Raw genomic sequence first — 18,268 nt, 5'->3', positions numbered from 1 at the left:
GTTATGGAGAAGGTTGAAGATGGATGATTATGATATTTGAGAATGAAGATGAAGAAGGGTGATGAAGAATGAGAGTGAAGATGGATGGATGGTGGAGTGAAAGGTTCTGTTTATGGTGAGTTGTGAAGAGAGGAAAATGGTGGAGGAAAAATGGAGGAGAATTGCGTGAAGATTATGAAAATGATGAAGAGCCTCTTTGCAGTGTGGTGATCCTGATTTATAGTGGTTTCAGGTTAGTTCCATCTCTGGATTTTCTGTTGCAATTTAGTTAGAGGCTAGGTTTCTGTTAGTTTTCTGTTTGTTAGTTACAGGGTGTTTGTAGGTTTATAACCGAATCTGTTATATGGTAGTTAGGAGTTTGTTATGAAAGGTAGTTAACAGTTAGTTAGATTCTGTTTCGGTTTTTCTGTTAGATGCTTTGGTTAGTTGAAAGATGGTTAAGGGTTAGTTATATGATAGTCATAGGTGGTTAGAGATGTTGGTTAATTCTGTTGGAAACTGAAGGTTGAGGGCTGGCTAGAAGTTAGTTGGAGAATGAGATGTCAGTTATGGATGGAGGGTGAGGATTAGTTAGAGAGTGTTTGGATTCAGTTATGGTTTGTTAGAAATTCTGTTTTGTTAGTTGGTTAGTATGGTTTCTTCCGTCAGTTTTTTTTGAATGAAAGTTTGCTTTGCAGGGAGTTTTTGGTTCAGGACTTTTAACCAATCTGGTGCGAGTTCAATACCAATGGAGAATTTGAATTTATACGCTTCAGCCATGAGGAACAAAATCTCTGCGACTACCGCCTGACTCTGAACTGTGTTGCTGCTGTAACTCGTAGGTCCTCTTCGAATTGCCCTTTTTTCTTTAAATGAACTTGGTTAATGTACATGTGGTTGATGCGAACCGAGCATGCTACACTTAGGACACTGTTTTGAGATTTATGAACATGAATGCCTTTCCTTTTTTTTTTGAATTATGCTGGAATTTAGTAGGGTATGCAGGGACTGTTTTGAATGTATGTATTGGGAATTGATTTTTGTGAATGGTTTTGCAGGTTTGATAGGTTATTTGTATGTGTGTATGTATGATTTTTTATGCAACTGTTTGGTTATGAATGAAAATGTGTATGGCTGAAGCATGGTTTGGCTTTTGAATTCCATATTTCCTATGTTGGTGGATTTGTATTGGATTGGCATTTGACTGTTCTGGAATTGTATTGTTCTCGAAATTTTACGGACTGATGTGTGATTATTTGGTATGTTAATGATGCAGGCAATAGGTTGAATGCAAGTATGGGGTGCACAATGTCCAAATACCAATCTTAATGATGAAGCAGGAGTGTCAAAGGGAATCAAGTCTGCTGACATGGCCAAGTAGGAGTCAAAGAGTAGAATTAGGTCAAACCGTGTTCCTCTTATAACGGATGAGACTTGTAATGACTCGAATCTCATATAGCTTGAACTTTATTTGGAACTCCTCTCATAGATTGTAATCATGGTCAAACACCAATAAAACTCATTATGAACTTCAAAAGATCAAATTGATTTTCTTTGTAATACATCATATTTAGGATGACATGACCTTTGAGAAATAAAGTGAAACTTTCATCTTTCCTTTCATTATCAATTCGAGTGTATAGATAAAAGCTCAAAAGTTTGCATAAGACCACATAGAACTCGTAGCTCCAAGTAATGAAATGAATCAAGCCGAGTATTTGAGACATAACTCATGATGATTGATGCAACCATAAACTCACAATTAAATCTCAACTCCTGAATACTTTGCCTCCTAAAAAGCTTGGTTCACCTAACAAGTCTTCACTCTCCTATGCTGTTGCATTTATAATCCGATCTCCCCATAACAATAATGCTTCCAAGGAATCCTTGAAGAAGATAATAATTGAGCATAGAGGAACGCCTTAACACGAAATCTAGTGAACCCAAATGAAACAACAATCTCAGACACCATGCGGAAGTAACTCTAATCTCTTGATACACACGGGGATATAGACCTTAATCCTTCGAACTTGGTGCATCTTGAGAGATAGTACCCTTGTATCCTTTGAATGAATGTGAGAGCCTCAAAGCAATATAAGAACCCTAATTCTTCACGATCCTTGATCCCAATGCCAGATTTATTGATTAATGATGAATGTTAGGTTAAACGACCTAGTGGAGGTATGCAGATGAAATGCAAAGCTAAAGCCAGTTAGAAATCAAGGGGTAGGACAAATTTGGGGTATGACACTTAGTGGCCTTTTTCTTCAAAGTTTAGACACCGTTAATTGTCGAAACGAGTGGTTATACCCCACGATTTTGAAATTGATTGATATAATGAGATCTTTTCCGCGTGAGAGAGCTAGTGGCATACTCGTCGATTTTATCCGAGTTGGAGCCCTTCTTTCATTAGCGATGCAAAGAACTCGTTTGTTCTCATGCTCAAGATCAATGGCTGAGTATTTCTCTCCGACGACGATAAAGTGTTTATTCGTTTTTAAAAATGTTTTCCCAAAAAGCGGAACTACATTAGCTCTGACTTCTCCATTGCACCAAAGAGGTATGTAGGCCCGAAGCTTAACGCTTTGCCGAGCTTATTTTAAAAATAAAACAAACCCTTTTTTTAGCACACACACACACAGATTTTCAAAAAGGTTCCCGTGGAGTACCACGGATATGAGGGGTGCTTTAAACCTTCCCCTCATATAATCAACACCCGTACCTGAGATCTCTTTCTTGTTTTTAAAAAACAAAACTTTGGGTTTTACGTTCTTTTCCCTTTTCCTTTGAAAAAATAAAGCGCGGTGGCGATTTCAAACGGAATATTGATTCGAGTCAATCCCATGGCTTCGATATCAGAATTTCCCCGCTACACTACCCACTCGAAAAAATTACATCCCTTCTCCAATTGATTCCTGTAAATCCTACATCCCTAAAACTTTTTCCCAACATTGACACTATTGAGATCTGTAACAGTATGCATCACACACTCTTCTTGGCACCAACAATCCATCCTTTTGTTTCTTATAACTAGGGGTGGCAAAACGGGCCGTGGCCGGCCCGCGCTCCCGTCAAAAAATGGCGGGTTGGGTTGGGATTTTAGGCCCGTCGCTCGCTAAAGCCCGCCCCGCCAAAACCCGCTGCCTGCCATACCCGCCCCGCCAAAGCCCGCCGCCCATCAAAGCCCGCACTTCCTCCAAAATTCACTATTTTTTGGTTAATTCTAGTAATTGCAATTCTTGATGGTTTATTTTATACATTTTTTGTAAATATATGTAATATTTTTTTAAGTAAATTTGTTAAAAAGTTGCTTTTATAAAAAATTGTTTTAAAAAATAAGTGAAAAATTTAATTAAAAGGTAAAAAAAAACCTATTAATCTATTAAAAAAATATAAATAAAAATAGGCGGGTAAGCTCGCCGCCTGCCAACCCGCCATCTTGGCGGGGCGGGCATGACTTTTATGCCCATTTTACTTGATGGGCATGTCCGTCCCGCTCGTTTTTTGGCGGGCATAAGGCGGGGCGGGCGGGCGACCCCTTTTGCCACCCCTACTTATAACCACTAATCCAAATGACCCACAGAATCTTCGTGAGAATCGTTTGCGTGAAGAATGAAAAAGGAGGATAATGATGAAGGAGAGGAATGAGTAAGGAGAAGAAGTACTCTTGCCATAAAGCGTGAAATTGGAGACTGGTCATAATAAAATGATAAAACAGTAATATAATGCAATATGCTGAGTCACAAATGCTAAATAAGCCTTGCTATCATGCCATATCACTCAACTTAACGTTTTCACTATCAAACATAAGGGATCAAAATAAAAACTGAAATTAAGTTATAGAATTTCAGGATAAATTAACCCAAAAAACTAATAAAAACATATTTAAATTCTTTTATTATTTTTATTTTATCATGGTTGACAAAAAAAAAAAAACAATTTCCATAAACCCAAGAAAAACCACTATAGCATTCGACACTTCCAATGCTCCAACTACTCTAAACAACTTCACATTAAAACACAACAACATTGTTTCCATCGACACACACTTCCAAGGTTTTTCGTTTATCCCACTCCTCCATTTTCTACCCTCAATCTCATCTCATACATAACATTTCAAACTCTCTCATTTCTCTCTCCACATTCATCCCTTCATTGCCAAAAGGTAAAACACACCACTCTACTTCCTAGGTTCTATGTAAATGCTGGTTCTGTTCTGAAACATAGCTTAATCTGTACGAATCAATCATGTTTCTGTGTTTATCTTGATTTCAACACTTTTTATGATTTGCGTTTTGGAATTTAAATGTGGAAATTTATTTGGATCTAATCGTTGTTTTCTGCAGATTTAGGTTCAGATTAGGATAATTCGAAATGGCGACAACAACTTCGATTTCTAGTATTTCGGTTGGAGTTTCAAGACCTAGGATTACCTCATCGCAGAAGTTAGGTTCTGTGATTCTTGGAGGCAGGGTTAAGGTTGGCTCATGTGATAAACTAGGAAGTGTTTGTCATGTTGCATCTGTGAAACCCTTCCAGCAGGTTTTACCGTCAAGTAATGTTAAATTCGACAAATTTGTAACGAAGGCGATGTCTGAGTCCAGCTCAAACAATCAAGTTACTGGATTGCCAATTGATTTGAGAGGTTTCACTTCTTTTTCCGTTAAATCGTATCTATTCTTTTGCTTTTGTTACATATTCTGGAGGCTCTGTGTAGGTTGGTTTATTTTCCCACGATTTAATCGTGATAAATATTTTATGAGACTTTATTTAGCCACAATTTAACGTGTTAACTTTGGAACCTGTGTGGTAGCTCGCCTTACACGCCCTGAAAAACGGCCTTGGTCACGCGTGCGTGTGTGTTTTAGTTTGTGATTTGAAAAATATCTTCCCTTTATGATCCATTCTACAGTCATATGAAGTAATGTTAGAAGTGAGTATCATTTTGTTCTTTCCCTATTAAATGTTTTAACTCATTTCAAAATCTGCTTAAAGTCGGTTTATCGGTATTTAAAGGATGAGAAGTTTTTTCTTGTGAAACTAAACCCTGTTTGGATAAATAGCTTAATCAAGAGTTTATAACTTAAGCTCGGATCATATAAGTGCGTATGTATTAGCTATTTCTATAACATAAACGAGACAAAAAAGTCAAACTGTTTTGATATAAGTTATCATGAAGAGCTTATGGAAATAAGCTAAAAACAACTTATGAACTTGTTGTAAACTGAAAATAACTTTATGTGCAGGCAAAAGGGCATTTATTGCTGGTGTGGCTGATGACAATGGATATGGCTGGGCAATAGCAAAATCTCTTGCTCAAGCAGGAGCTGAAATTCTCGTTGGCACATGGGTACCTGTAAGTAAATATTGTTACCTGTTTGATCATTCTTATTTTCTTCTTGAAGTGTGTTGTTAATACGTGTTAAGTGTCTCACATCAGACAATATATGGCCTGAACATTTGTTTATAAGTGGAGGCAATTCTCACCCTACAAGTCGGTTTTGTAGGGTTGAGTTAGGCCCAACCACAATTTTTAACCTAGTATTAGAGTCTCGTTTAAGATCTGTGATCGGACCACCCACCATTTATTTCCACGTTTCAGATGTTCAGTCCTGGGCATGAGGGGGTGTGTTATTGTTCATCTATACGTTACAAAATGTTGTCAAATAGAGGCTATTGCACTGTTGTGTAGCGGTATTTGAACAAACTGCTTTTTTCACATTTCACGGTTGACAACAAGGCCCTAAAGTCAAATTATATTAGTGCAATGATATATACAAGCATGCAGGTACTAACCATGAACATTTTCATGCAGGCTCTAAATATATTCGAGTCCAGTCTACGGCGTGGAAAATTTGACGAATCACGCAAGTAAAACTTTTACACTTTGCTATATTGATTTTCCTGTCGTTAAATGTCAAATTTAAGTATTTTTCTAATAGATAACTTGCTCTACTTTGCAGGTTACAAGATGGATCATTGTTCGAGATTACTAAAGTGTATCCCTTGGATGCAGTCTATGACACTCCCGAAGATGTTCCGGAAGATGTAAGAGAAATTTTCATAAAATTCATCAAAAGGTATATAAAATGTTCACAAAACATATCACTATCTATTTTCTGTAAAAATTGTGTAGGTAAAAACTAATAAGCGTTATGCTGGAGCCAAAAATTGGACTGTCCAGGTATAGATTAATCATTATGTTATCTAAGCTTCTATTACAATTATATTTCTCGATGATTTACATCGTTTAAATAAAGCTAGTTCTCATAAGTCTAATATGCATTTGTGTTTCGTTTCAGGAAGTTGTTGAATCTGTTAAGAACGATTTCGGCACCATAGACATACTTGTGCACTCACTTGCTAATGGACCCGAGGTATGGTTATCATTATTATTACAATAACGAAACGAGATTTCTTGCTAACTTTTGTCGTGAACTTTAACAAAAAAAGACCAATTCTGTTATTATAGGTCAGCAAACTATTGTCTGAGACATCTCGGAAAGGATATCTAGCTGCATTGTCTGCGTCGAGTTACTCTTATATTTCATTACTAAAGCACTTTCTTCCAATCATTAATCCAGGCACGTTCGGTACCTAAGAGTGATAACATTTTGATTCTTCAACCTTCAATGTATCGTTCTCGTTCTCACCAGTCTGTTTTTGTTATAGGTGGAGCTTCATTATCTCTAACCTATATTGCTTCTGAGAGGATTATTCCCGGGTATGGCGGGGGTATGAGTTCTGCTAAAGCTGCTTTGGAAAGTGATACAAGAGTGAGTTTACCTTTTATTTTTCTTTTTACAAACCAAGATATTACGGTCATAAATATACGTGATTTTGGTACTTTCATACTCCTAACCCCTCCTCTTTTCCTTCTGGGTTTTCGAAATTATATTTATCAGGTGCTTGCTTTTGAAGCCGGTAGAAAGAAAAGAATCAGAGTCAATACTATATCTGCAGGTATTCATGGCGTTAAACACCTAGTGCTGTTGATAGTAACTTTTTCAAATATTTCAACTTAAACGGTTCAAATGTGTAGGTCCATTGGGAAGCCGTGCTGCAAAAGCAATCGGTTTCATTGACACGATGATTGATTATTCGTTTACCAATGCACCCATTCAGAAAGAACTAAATGCAGGTAATAATACTATTACTCTCGAGATCGTCCCTTTCTGAAATGAAACATTTGCGACATTTTTGTTATGCTATTACTTACACTTTGGAGTATTCTTGTAACAGAGGAGGTAGGCAACACTGCTGCTTTCTTGGCATCACCCTTAGCATCAGCTATCACAGGCGCTGTTATATACGTCGATAACGGACTAAACGCCATGGGTGTTGGAGTCGACAGTCCAGTATTTAAAGACCTCGCCATTCCAAAGCAAGAACATTGAAATTGAGCTGATTAGTTTTCTTTGTTTGAAATCGTAATCCTTCTACTTGACTAAGACGTGCGGCCTATGATGATGAAAAAACCTATAAGAGTTAGTTTTACAGTTTGATAAATTAGTAAGTGGTTGTTTGAACTGCATAATCATTGTGATCCTCTTTGCAGTGTCCTCTGCAAAATGTATTGAATAATTTGGAGAGTCCTAACATTTGAATGGGCATGCTAGTGGCCCTGCCGCCATCTATGGACTAGTTTGGTTAAAATTTAAGATTTTTGTAACATTTTTCAAGGATCATATGTTGGTTTGTCTATGTTGGTTCATTTTTATCTTAATAATCAGTTTAGACATTTACTCTACAAAAGTAATAGGAAAGAGATAGATTATGAAAACTATAGTTTTCTTTTAGATTTTTTAAAATAAGTTTCTTAAAGTTAAATAACAACCAAATTGAATGAAATAAAACTAAACTATTCTTGATTGGTTTGGTTAAATTTGAATTTTGTGAGCAAAGATTCAAAAAACTGAATCAAATCAGTTGTTTTTGTTAGTTGCCATTTATTTTCTAAAGTTTGATTCAAATTTATTCATCAGGGGTGAGCAAGGGATGGGCTGGATGAGATGGGTTATAACGAATTCAAATCCTGTTTTAAATTTTAGTTGGCCTATTTTGATTACCATAATTAGTTTATAAAAGGAATTGGTCTTTCCGCCCTAAGGATTGAACTCCACTCTAGCGAAAATCAAAACTATCTGTGAAATTTTGAAATATACTTCCGGACCATACACAATTCATTCGTAATTACAATTCATTCGTAATTGAGCTAGACCCCCTTAATTTTATGATAAAAAATAATATGAAAATGCATCTCCACATATCTTACGAAAGTATATTTTTGAAACCTACTGAATTAGAAACAAATGCAAAAATGAAACAGACGCAGTAATAAAGATAAATTAACATTAATAATTGTTATGACGTACATAAAAAACAAAATTTTATATAGATAATCGTTAACTTAAATCGAACAATTCATCATCAAGTAGGATGTTTCAACATCTTCGATCTATCTCGCAATCTTCGCATCCAATTTGATTAGACTTTTTGTTTTGTAACAATTAAGTGTACTCCACATAGTAGATAAATCTTCATCCGTCTTCAACTCAAACTCACCGAACTGTATCTTCACATCGCTATCAATAGAGGGCAAATGATAATAAAGCTTCAAAACTCTTCGATTGTCTGGGTACACTTTCTCTAATTTTGATTTTAGACCGACAAGACGGGTGATCTCTGAGAATCTAAATTGAAGAGAGGGCTTTTCTCCATTGAAGTTGACGAAAGCGAGATATGCATATTGAGACGTTTTTGTATGTTCTTTGTGTGTTTGTGCTAGCAAGTTTATTGGCACCCATATTTATACAAGTTTTAGATCAATATGCACCTTATAAACTCAATCCTATCTCAAAGGATAATTTAGATATGTACTTTCAGATACACCTTGTTCCTAATGACATTGGGGTGTGTCTAAAAATGTATTTTCATATTCACCTCGCACTGTTCACATATAACCTGTTATAGAAAACAAAAATGGAGAAAATTTTGGGAAATTGAAACATACATTAAAATCTAAAAATGTATACATTTGACATCTTTAATGTTAACGCAAGATTACATACAAAATATGTCTAACCACATAAATACATTGTTGTATAAAAACTAAAATGAATCGAAACACGTGTATCCATCTAAATCTATATCATGAGTGGTTCCACCATTTACTTTTGCTTATTTGATTCATTTTCAATCTCATTTAACTGGGTGAATTCTTGCATCCTATCCGAAAAATTATCCGACCAAGTTTCATCTTCCCTTGTTGAATGAATTGTCCGCTCAGATGATGTTAGTGGTATATGGCATCCTGGTTTCAAATAAAGTTGAACAAAACACAACGATTTTAAAAGTCACACAATACACATAATACAATCAATTGGATTTTGAATATGAGTCCAAAATATAACTCAAACCATTTCTTCATCCTCGCACACTCGGGATCTAGATACATAATGATTATCATCCAGAAGTTTCAACAGTTCTTGTATTTCAGTTCTATCTCCTCTTATCACTTTTGTTGTTTCAGACACGAACATTATATACTTCCTTTATATTTGAGATATTTCCGAGTCTTTTACGTTTCAAATTTTGCAACTATGATTTTGGGCCACACAGTGTTTAATGTCATGTCAAAAATGATTTCCTTCTCTTCAGGCATAAGGCAACATGCAATGGGATTACCGACTAACCTGGGACACATGTCATGGTTATGTTTACCACAAGTCCCATTAAGTCTCTGTTTATTATTTTCCAAAATATATCCACACAACTTAAAAGGACACTCGCATTTCTTTGAATCGGTGTCATCTCGTTTCAACTTCTGGAGAGGAGTTGTGTACTTGTCACTTCTTTCGCATCTCAATGTCACAAAAGCAAGTCTTATGTATGAACCATTATCCGACCTTCTGATTACAATGTCAAACCCCAATTTGGATGCCTTCATGCATATCCAATGGATCATATTATCACAAACATCAAACTTTTGCCCATTTGTAATTTGGTTGCCAACATCTACCTTGACATCAACAGGTTTGACATGCGTAGACACAATATATTTGCAGATAACATTACGATGCACCATATGTAAGGCAAACAATAAAAGAAAATATTCAACAAAAAAATGTTCAAAATATACTATAAACTATTTCAGAAATACACTTTCGTGTGAAATCAACTAGACTCCGGAAATATATTTTCAGACACAACTTTCACTTTTTCTGCTTAAAAACTAAATTAATGTGAGCAATGAGAAATGAAATACATGAACTTTATTTTAAATTCTAGCTTCTTTTGCTCTTCTTGATGTGATAAAATACAAAAATGAAAATTTGGAGTGCAAAAGTTGATTAAGAAGGGAAGATGGTTTTTAAGGATTTTCAAAGAAGAAATGTATTTGATCACGAGAAAGAAGAACATGCAAGGTGCTATTTTATTAAAATTTTCTCTTGGCATTTCCAAATATGAACTTTTAAAAAATCACTGACATGCAAATGTGACATTTTTTTAAATTTCCGCTTCACAAATCTGGAAGTGCACATCCAAATTTATTACTAAGTTGACGAGGTGTGTCCTGAGATACTTTATGGACTAAATATTGGGTAAAAAGGAGGTGAGTTTCACTTAAGATGTGTTTTGGTGTGAAAATGATGTGTCTAGAAATGTAATTTTCGATTCTCAAAGATATTTTCGAATTTTCATAGATGATTCTCCATCATATAGGGTGGAGGAAATAATTTTCTATATAAATGCGAACAAATTTGATAATTTATGATTTAATTTATATTGGTTTATGTAAGACGAAATTAGATTAGTTACAAATATGTTTTTGTTTTTATTTTTCTATAACTAAAAAATAATCATACTAAATTATAATCCTAGAAGTTCTTCCCACCAAAACTTTCCACCAAAATCTATAATAAATTAATTAAATAAAAAAGAAAATATTATTAATTGATAAACAAATTAATTAATACCACATAATAAATTAAATAAATATTATAATATTAAATTAAATATTATAATGTTTTTAAACCAACTCTGAAGAAAGCGGTTTTTATAGTAAAAATGATCTCACGAAGAAATATAAAGTCTTTATCGTTTTTTGTTAACCTTGAGGGTGTAGGTTTGGTCCCCTTCTATATATTGGTTCTTTGTTTTTTTAACATATTTGATTTGATTTGCTTTTCTTTTTTATTTTTTTGTTTTATTATAAATGATTCATTCGAATAACATTATTCGGATGGTGTGTCCGGAGAACACTACTCGACATATTTTTAGTGTCATAAATTGACTTGAATTATCGTGACGAAATGAAAAGGACAATTTCTAAAATTTTGAGAGAAAAAAAATATAAGATATAATGAGTCATTTATAGTTTATTATTCTATTTCTCTATAACTATGCATGACGATCCCGTGCATCGCACGGGCGAACGTCTAGTTTATTAATTAAATTTAAAAAGTATATTATTAATTTTATAAGTAAATGGCCATTTATTACAAGAGAAATACAATAAGACGACAACATTATTGTTGAGTACTACCTCCATCTTAAATTATAAATATTTTTGTAAATAAAAAAACAATTTTGTTAAATTATAGTAAGTTATTTTATATTTTCAATTAAAAATATCAATATTTTTAGAAAATTTTAATAATATTTTTTAATATTTAATATTCTTTCTTCTTTTAATTTTTTAAAATTTTCTTTTCAATATTATTGATAAGATATAAATTTGTAAATTCTCTCATAGTTTTTCTTTCTGATATAAACTTTTACATTTTATTATGAATCAGTGAAAATGTCATAATTTAGAATGGATGAGTATTGAATTTTGTTATACAAACTAATTTTTTAATATTGAATAATTAAAATAAAATTAAAATTATATAGGTACAAAGTACAACCATTACAATTTAAAATCACTTTAATGAAAAATAGAAAAATTGACTATATTAATTGTGCTCGTGTGTTAGAATATACTGCTTAAAAGGAATTACTAGTATATATATATATATATATATATATATATATATATATATATATATATATATATATATATATATATATATATATATATATATATATATCGGATTTAATAGGATTATTATTTGGATGAATCTTTTGTCAGAAACAATTGCATAGGACATGGTTGAGACTTGGGATAAGCCAAAAACCACTCGATTGAAAATGACTTTTGGTTGAATTGCATAGGACATAATAAGAAGGTAATGTTAAGAAAAACCGAATATAGAGAGATAGAAGAGATTGAGAGAGTATATTGTTTTTCTTAGAAAGTTTGTGTTGTATTTTACATATACTACGAAGTGGTATTTATAGTGTTAAAATCTTATCATTTACTATATATGTCACTGTGCCAAGTTGAAATTTTCCATGAATGATAGATATAGACTATTCATTCCTATTTCAAAATAATAATAATAATAATAATAATAATAATAATAATAATAATAATAATAATAATAATAATAATTGTTTATTATTATAACACTCCCCCTTTTGAAATATTTGCCGCAGTGCTCCGTTGAAGTCTTGTTGAGATGAATCCTATGGAAACATAAGTTGTCTCCTTAAAAACCTTATTAGGAAAAACCCATTGGGATAAAAACCTTAATAAGGGAAAAAGAGTACAACATTATGCCCCCCCTCAACAGAACACGTATAGTTCTTCTTTAAAGATCTCGAAGGTGACACATTCCAATATTTTGTACATGTTTCTTGAAAATTGATGTAGGAGGTGCCTTTGTAAAGAGATCTGCCACGTAATCACTTGAACAAATATACTGAATATCAACCTCTTTGTTTCTTTCAAGTTCTTGTGTGAATGAGAAAAACTTCGGAGGGATATGCTTGATTCTGTCACTTTTTATGTAACCTTCTTTCATCTGGTTAACACATGCCGCATTGTCTTCATACAAAATTGTTGGATTATTATCAATTGGTAAACCAGACGCTCCCTGGATATGTCGAGTTACCGATCATAACCATCTACACTTTTTGCTTGCTTCATGAAGGACAATTACTTCAGCATGATTTGAAGAAGTTGCTACAAGTGTTTGCTTTTGCGATCTCCATGATATTGCAGTGTTACCATATGTAAATATATATCCAGTTTGTGATTTAGCATTATGTGGGTCTGACAAATATCCTGCATCTGCATAACCAAGCAAAACTGATTTTGCATGGTTAGAATAAAATAAACCAAGATCAGATGTACCTCGAAGATATCGAAATATATGCTTTATTCCTTTCCAATGTCTTTTTTGTAGGGCATGAACTGAATCTTGCTAGTAAATTCACTACAAAAGCTATATCGGGTCTTGCATAGTTAGCAAGGTACATGAGTGCTCCAATGGCACTAAAGTATGGCACTTCTGAGCCAAGGTCTTCTTCATTACTTTCCTTAGGCCTAAAGGGATCTTTTTCAATATTAAGTGTTCTACCCATCATTGGACTACTCAAAGGATTTGCCTTGTCCATATTGAACCTTTTTAATACCCTTTCTGTATAATTTGATTGATGTACCAATATACCATTTTTAGTATACTCAATCTGTAAACCAAGGCAGAATCTAGTTTTTCTCAGATCTTTCATTTCAAATTCTTTCTTTAAATAATTTCTCGCTTCTCTGCTTTCTTTATTAGTCCCAATGATATTTAAATCATCAACATAAACATCAATTGTTACAAATCCGGATATTGTTTTTCTTATAAAAACACAAGGACAAATAGGATTATTTTCATAGCCTTCTTTAAGTAAATATTCACTTAGTCTATTGTACCACATGTGCCCTAATTGTTTTAACCATTACAATGACCTCTGCAACTTAATTGCATACATTTCTCTAGGTTTTGATGTCTCAGGCATTTTAAATCCTTCTAGGATTTTCATGTATATATCAGTATCAAGTGATTCATATAAATAAGCAGTAACAACATCCATAAGATACATATCAAGATTGTTAAATACAGATAAACCAATTAAATAACGAAAAGTAATAGCATCCATAACAGGAGAATATGTTACCTCATAATCAATTCCCGGTCGTTGGTAAAAACCTTGTGCAACGAGACAAGCTTTGTATTTGACAATCTCATTTTTCTCATTTCATTTTCTTACAAAAACCCATTTATACCCGACTGGTTTCACATCTTTTGATATAACCATAATAGGGCCAAATACTTTTCGATCTTTAAGAGAATTTAACTCAGTATCTATTGTATCCTTCCAATTTTTCCAGTCATGTCTATTTTGACATTCACTCATACTTCTTGGCTTTGGATCATCATTTCCATTTATAATTTAACATGCAACGGAGAATGAAAATACTTCATCTATATTCATACCTTTTCGGTTCCACAAAATTCCTGTATCAACATAATTAATTGAAATCTCAAGATCATTCTTATTTTCAGTTTCATTATCAATGATCACATTTTCATCATCTTGTGCTTCTTCGAGAGCACGCTTTTCAATTGTGGATTTATCATTATCTAGTGTCTTTTAAAGATCACTTTCAATCAAATTCACCTTTTATATTCCCTTTCTTTTTCGGGGATTTTTGTCTTTGGATCCCATAGGTCGTCCACGTTTCAAGTGTGTCTTAGATGTACTTGCTACATTATTTTGATTTGAAACCTCAATTCTAGCAGGAACATTTATAGTTGGTACATGTGACTTTGTTACTCTTTTTAAATCAGTAAATGAATATGGCAATTGATTTGCTAAATCTTGTAAGTGGACTATTTTCTTTACATTTTCTTCCCACGATCTATTATATGGGTCCAAATGTAATAAATGAGGTACATGCCATATTATGTTATTTTCTAGTTTCTTATCCTCCCCCCACTAAAGTTGGAAATATTGTTTCGTCAAAATGACAATCAACAAATCTTGCCTGAAAAACATCACCTGTTAAAGATTCAAGATATCTAATAATAGATGGTGATTCATACCCCACATATATACCTAACCTTCTTTGAGGTCCCATCTTTGTTCTTTGTGGTGGTGATATTGGGACATATACTGCACAACCAAATATCTTTAAATGAAAAATATTTGGTTCCTTACCAATTGCAAGTTGATAAGGGGTATGTTTATGATCAGCACTTGGCCTTAGACGGATAAGTGCTGCAACATGTAAAATTGCATGACCCCAAACAGCAACTGGTAGTTTAGTTCTCATTATTAATGGTCTAGCAATATATTGAAGACGTTTGATTAATGACTCAGCTAAACCATTTTGGGTATGTACATGAGGAACAGGATGTTCAACAGTAATACCAATTGACATGCAATAATTAATGAATGATTCCGATGTAAATTCATCAGCATTGTCAAGTCTAATTTTCTTTATAGTATAATCAGGAAATTGAGCTCTAAGTTTAATTATTTGTGCAAGAAATTTTGCAAATGCCATATCACGACTTGACAGTAAGCATACATATGACCATCTACTAGATGCATCAATTAATACCATAAAATACTTGAATGGTCCTGACGGTGGATGGATAGGTCTACATATGTCTCCTTGAATTCTTTTAAGAAATGCAGGTGATTCTGTCTGAATCTTTCCTGGTGAATGCTTTGTTATTAGTTTGCCAAGAGAGAAAGCTTCACACGGTCTATCATCTTGTGTAAGTTTTAAACTTTTCAATGGATGATCATGTGTACTTTCAACTATTTTACGCATCATTGTTGAACCAGGGTGACCTAAACGGTCATGCCATAAAATCACAATTTTGGGATCTTCTTTTACTACTAAATTGCATTCAATTTCATGTATATATGTGTAATGTAACCCAGAAGGCAATTTTGGTAGTTTTTCTAAAATTTTCTTCTTTCCCAAAACATTAGAAGTAATATTAATGTATTTCATATTACCTTCAGTTGTAGTTTCAGTGTCATATCCTTGACGATATATGTCATTAAAACTCAACAAATTTCTCTTTGATTTTGGAGAGTATAAAACATATTAATGACAAATTTTGTCCCATTTGGTAATACGGACATAGCATTACCTGTTCATTCAATTAAATCTACAGGACCTGAGATTGTATTTATTATACCTTTAGTGGGATTTATTTCAGTAAAATATTTCTTACTTTTGAGGATTGTGTGTGTAATTCCACTGTCCGGAATGCAAATGTCTTTGACATGTTCCATGTCTAACCTTCTTAAAAATAAAAATAAGATTAAATACAGTAAATTAACAACATATTTAACATTATTATTTCATACAAACTTAAGATACACCTTAACACAATACATATTGTTAAGTAGATACATATTTCAAATATAAAACAAGCACACCAAACATTATTCAAATACATATTTTAAAAAGTTACTTAATGTGTTTCATCTCCAACAATGTCAGCAGTTTCAAAATAGGTATTATCATTTCTGGGTTCAATCTCATTAAAATTCACTTCTTTTCCCTTTTCTTCAACATATGCCATTTTTCTTTTACACAAATGTTCTAGTGTTCTACACACCTTAGACCAATGGCATTTCTTTCCGCATCTGTAACATATATCCTCATAATTCCTTGAAGGACCTTCTTGAATATACTTACCATTTCCTTTGTGATTCCAATTATTTTGGTCATATCTGGGGGATCTATAACTATTCACATGACCTCGTCCACGTCCTCTACCACAAAAATCGTTTCGACCGTGGAAAAGGTTTCGACCATGATATCCTCCTTGATTGTGACTATCAAAACGAGCATGACCATTATTACCATCAAAACGAACATGACCACCACGTCTCTTAAGACGATTAAATCCATCGCGCACATGATTAAAGGTCGTGGCATTAGTTTCAGGATATGGCATTGTTCCTGTGGGTCGTGCCTGGTGGTTTTTTATTAGGAGCTCGTTATTTTGTTCTGCCACTAGAAGGGCTGCAACTAAATCAGAATACTCAGTGTATTCCCTCATTCTATATTGTTGTTGAATAATACCTGAGATGCATGGAAAGTCGAAAAAGTTTTTTCTAACTTTTCTTTTTCAGTTATAATTTTGCCACAAAATTCTAGCTGTGATATAATTTGGTGCATAGCAGAATTATACGCAATGACAGTTTTATAATTTTGGAACCTCAACTTGTTCCACTGATTCACTAATGAGGGTAACAGGACTTTCTTCTGATGTCTAAATCTTGCTTTAATTTTGTCCCATAAAATCTTGGGATCTTTAGCATTTGAATATCCTGTTTGCAATCCATCATCAAGATGATGCTTGATTATTCTGTATACTTTTGATTTTCTTTTTTCTATTTCATCTAGGTCGTCTGTAGATTTTCCAGAATTCTCTCCTTCAAGAATTTTGTTAAGTCCCTCACATGTAAGGTACCCTATTAAATTGTTGTTCCAGGTTATGAAGTTGTCCCCAGTTATGCTTAGAATTTTGAATTGATGCTTAAGATTTGACATGATTATATCTAGTGTATTGGAAACTTCTGATAGAACGATCGTGCTGATAATGTGTTAAGAAAAACCGAATATAGAGAGATAGAAGAGACTGAGAGAGTATATTGTTTTCCTTAGAAACTTTGTGTTGTATTTTACATATACCACGAAGTGGTATTTATAGTGTTAAAATCTTATCATTTACTATGCATGTCACTGTACCAAGTTGAAATTTTCCATGAATGATAGATATAGACTATTCATCCCTATTTCAAAATAATAATAATAATAATAATAATAATAATAATAATAATAATAATAATAATAATAATAATAATTGTTTATTATTATAACAGGTAATACATTTATTTCCTCTTTCAAATCTATTTGTCAAGAGAAAAATTACCAATTCCAATTATAGTTTTTACGAGTTTACTAAAGAGTAGTTGGATTTTCTTTCGTCATTTCAATTAAACAGTAATTTCTTTTTTCTTGTTTTCCTTATCGGATAAGTTTTTCTGTTGTATTGTGTAGACAGATTGGAGAACCTTCAATTCTTCCGTTAATATTATCTTCAAGAATTGTTTCTTCATCTCCATCTTTGCGGATCCTCACAAATATCCTTAATTTCAACGAAGATTCATAAATATAAAAAGTATTATTTTTAACTAAACTAATAATAAAATTTACTATGATAAGAAATTAATTTTTTATAATACCTCTATTGTTTTGATAATATTTAATCTATAACCACTAAATTTTCAAATTAAAAATAGTCATTTAAATCCCTCTTTGACTAACATTTTTTATATTTTTTGTTTTTTTTATAAAACAAATTATATGAAATAAACA

General features: G+C 33.0%; 2 protein-coding genes across 2 annotated transcripts; one reads left to right on the top strand and one right to left on the bottom strand.

Annotated features, from left to right (window-relative positions):
* Positions 1–3,952: 3,952 nt before the first annotated feature.
* LOC131611617 (enoyl-[acyl-carrier-protein] reductase [NADH], chloroplastic-like) lies at positions 3,953–7,681 on the top strand. Its single transcript, XM_058883554.1, has 12 exons — positions 3,953–4,144; positions 4,326–4,624; positions 5,226–5,335; positions 5,795–5,850; positions 5,943–6,027; positions 6,116–6,163; positions 6,282–6,356; positions 6,452–6,563; positions 6,652–6,755; positions 6,885–6,942; positions 7,022–7,120; positions 7,222–7,681. The coding sequence occupies exons 2-12, from the start codon at positions 4,354–4,356 to the stop codon at positions 7,374–7,376; spliced, it is 1,173 nt and encodes a 390-aa protein (XP_058739537.1). The 5' UTR covers positions 3,953–4,144; positions 4,326–4,353; the 3' UTR covers positions 7,377–7,681.
* An 8,671-nt stretch (positions 7,682–16,352) lies between these two features.
* On the bottom strand, positions 16,353–16,946 carry LOC131613810 (uncharacterized). The gene has a single exon (XM_058885450.1). The coding sequence runs from the start codon at positions 16,944–16,946 to the stop codon at positions 16,353–16,355; it is 594 nt and encodes a 197-aa protein (XP_058741433.1).
* Positions 16,947–18,268: the final 1,322 nt, after the last annotated feature.

This window comes from Vicia villosa, linkage group LG6 (genome assembly GCF_029867415.1).
Source record: "Vicia villosa cultivar HV-30 ecotype Madison, WI linkage group LG6, Vvil1.0, whole genome shotgun sequence".
Classification (NCBI taxonomy): Eukaryota; Viridiplantae; Streptophyta; class Magnoliopsida; order Fabales; family Fabaceae; genus Vicia; species Vicia villosa.
This window is presented reverse-complemented; position numbering and strand designations above follow the sequence as displayed.

Coding starts and splice junctions, on each gene's coding strand:
- LOC131611617 (XM_058883554.1), top strand. CDS start 4,354: ATGGCGACAACAACTTCGATTTCTAGTATTTCGGTTGGAGTTTCAAGA. Junction 6,357..6,451: donor CACTTGCTAATGGACCCGAG/GTATGGTTATCA, acceptor CTGTTATTATAG/GTCAGCAAACTATTGTCTGA. Junction 7,121..7,221: donor TCAGAAAGAACTAAATGCAG/GTAATAATACTA, acceptor TTCTTGTAACAG/AGGAGGTAGGCAACACTGCT.
- LOC131613810 (XM_058885450.1), bottom strand. CDS start 16,946: ATGAGGGAATACACTGAGTATTCTGATTTAGTTGCAGCCCTTCTAGTG.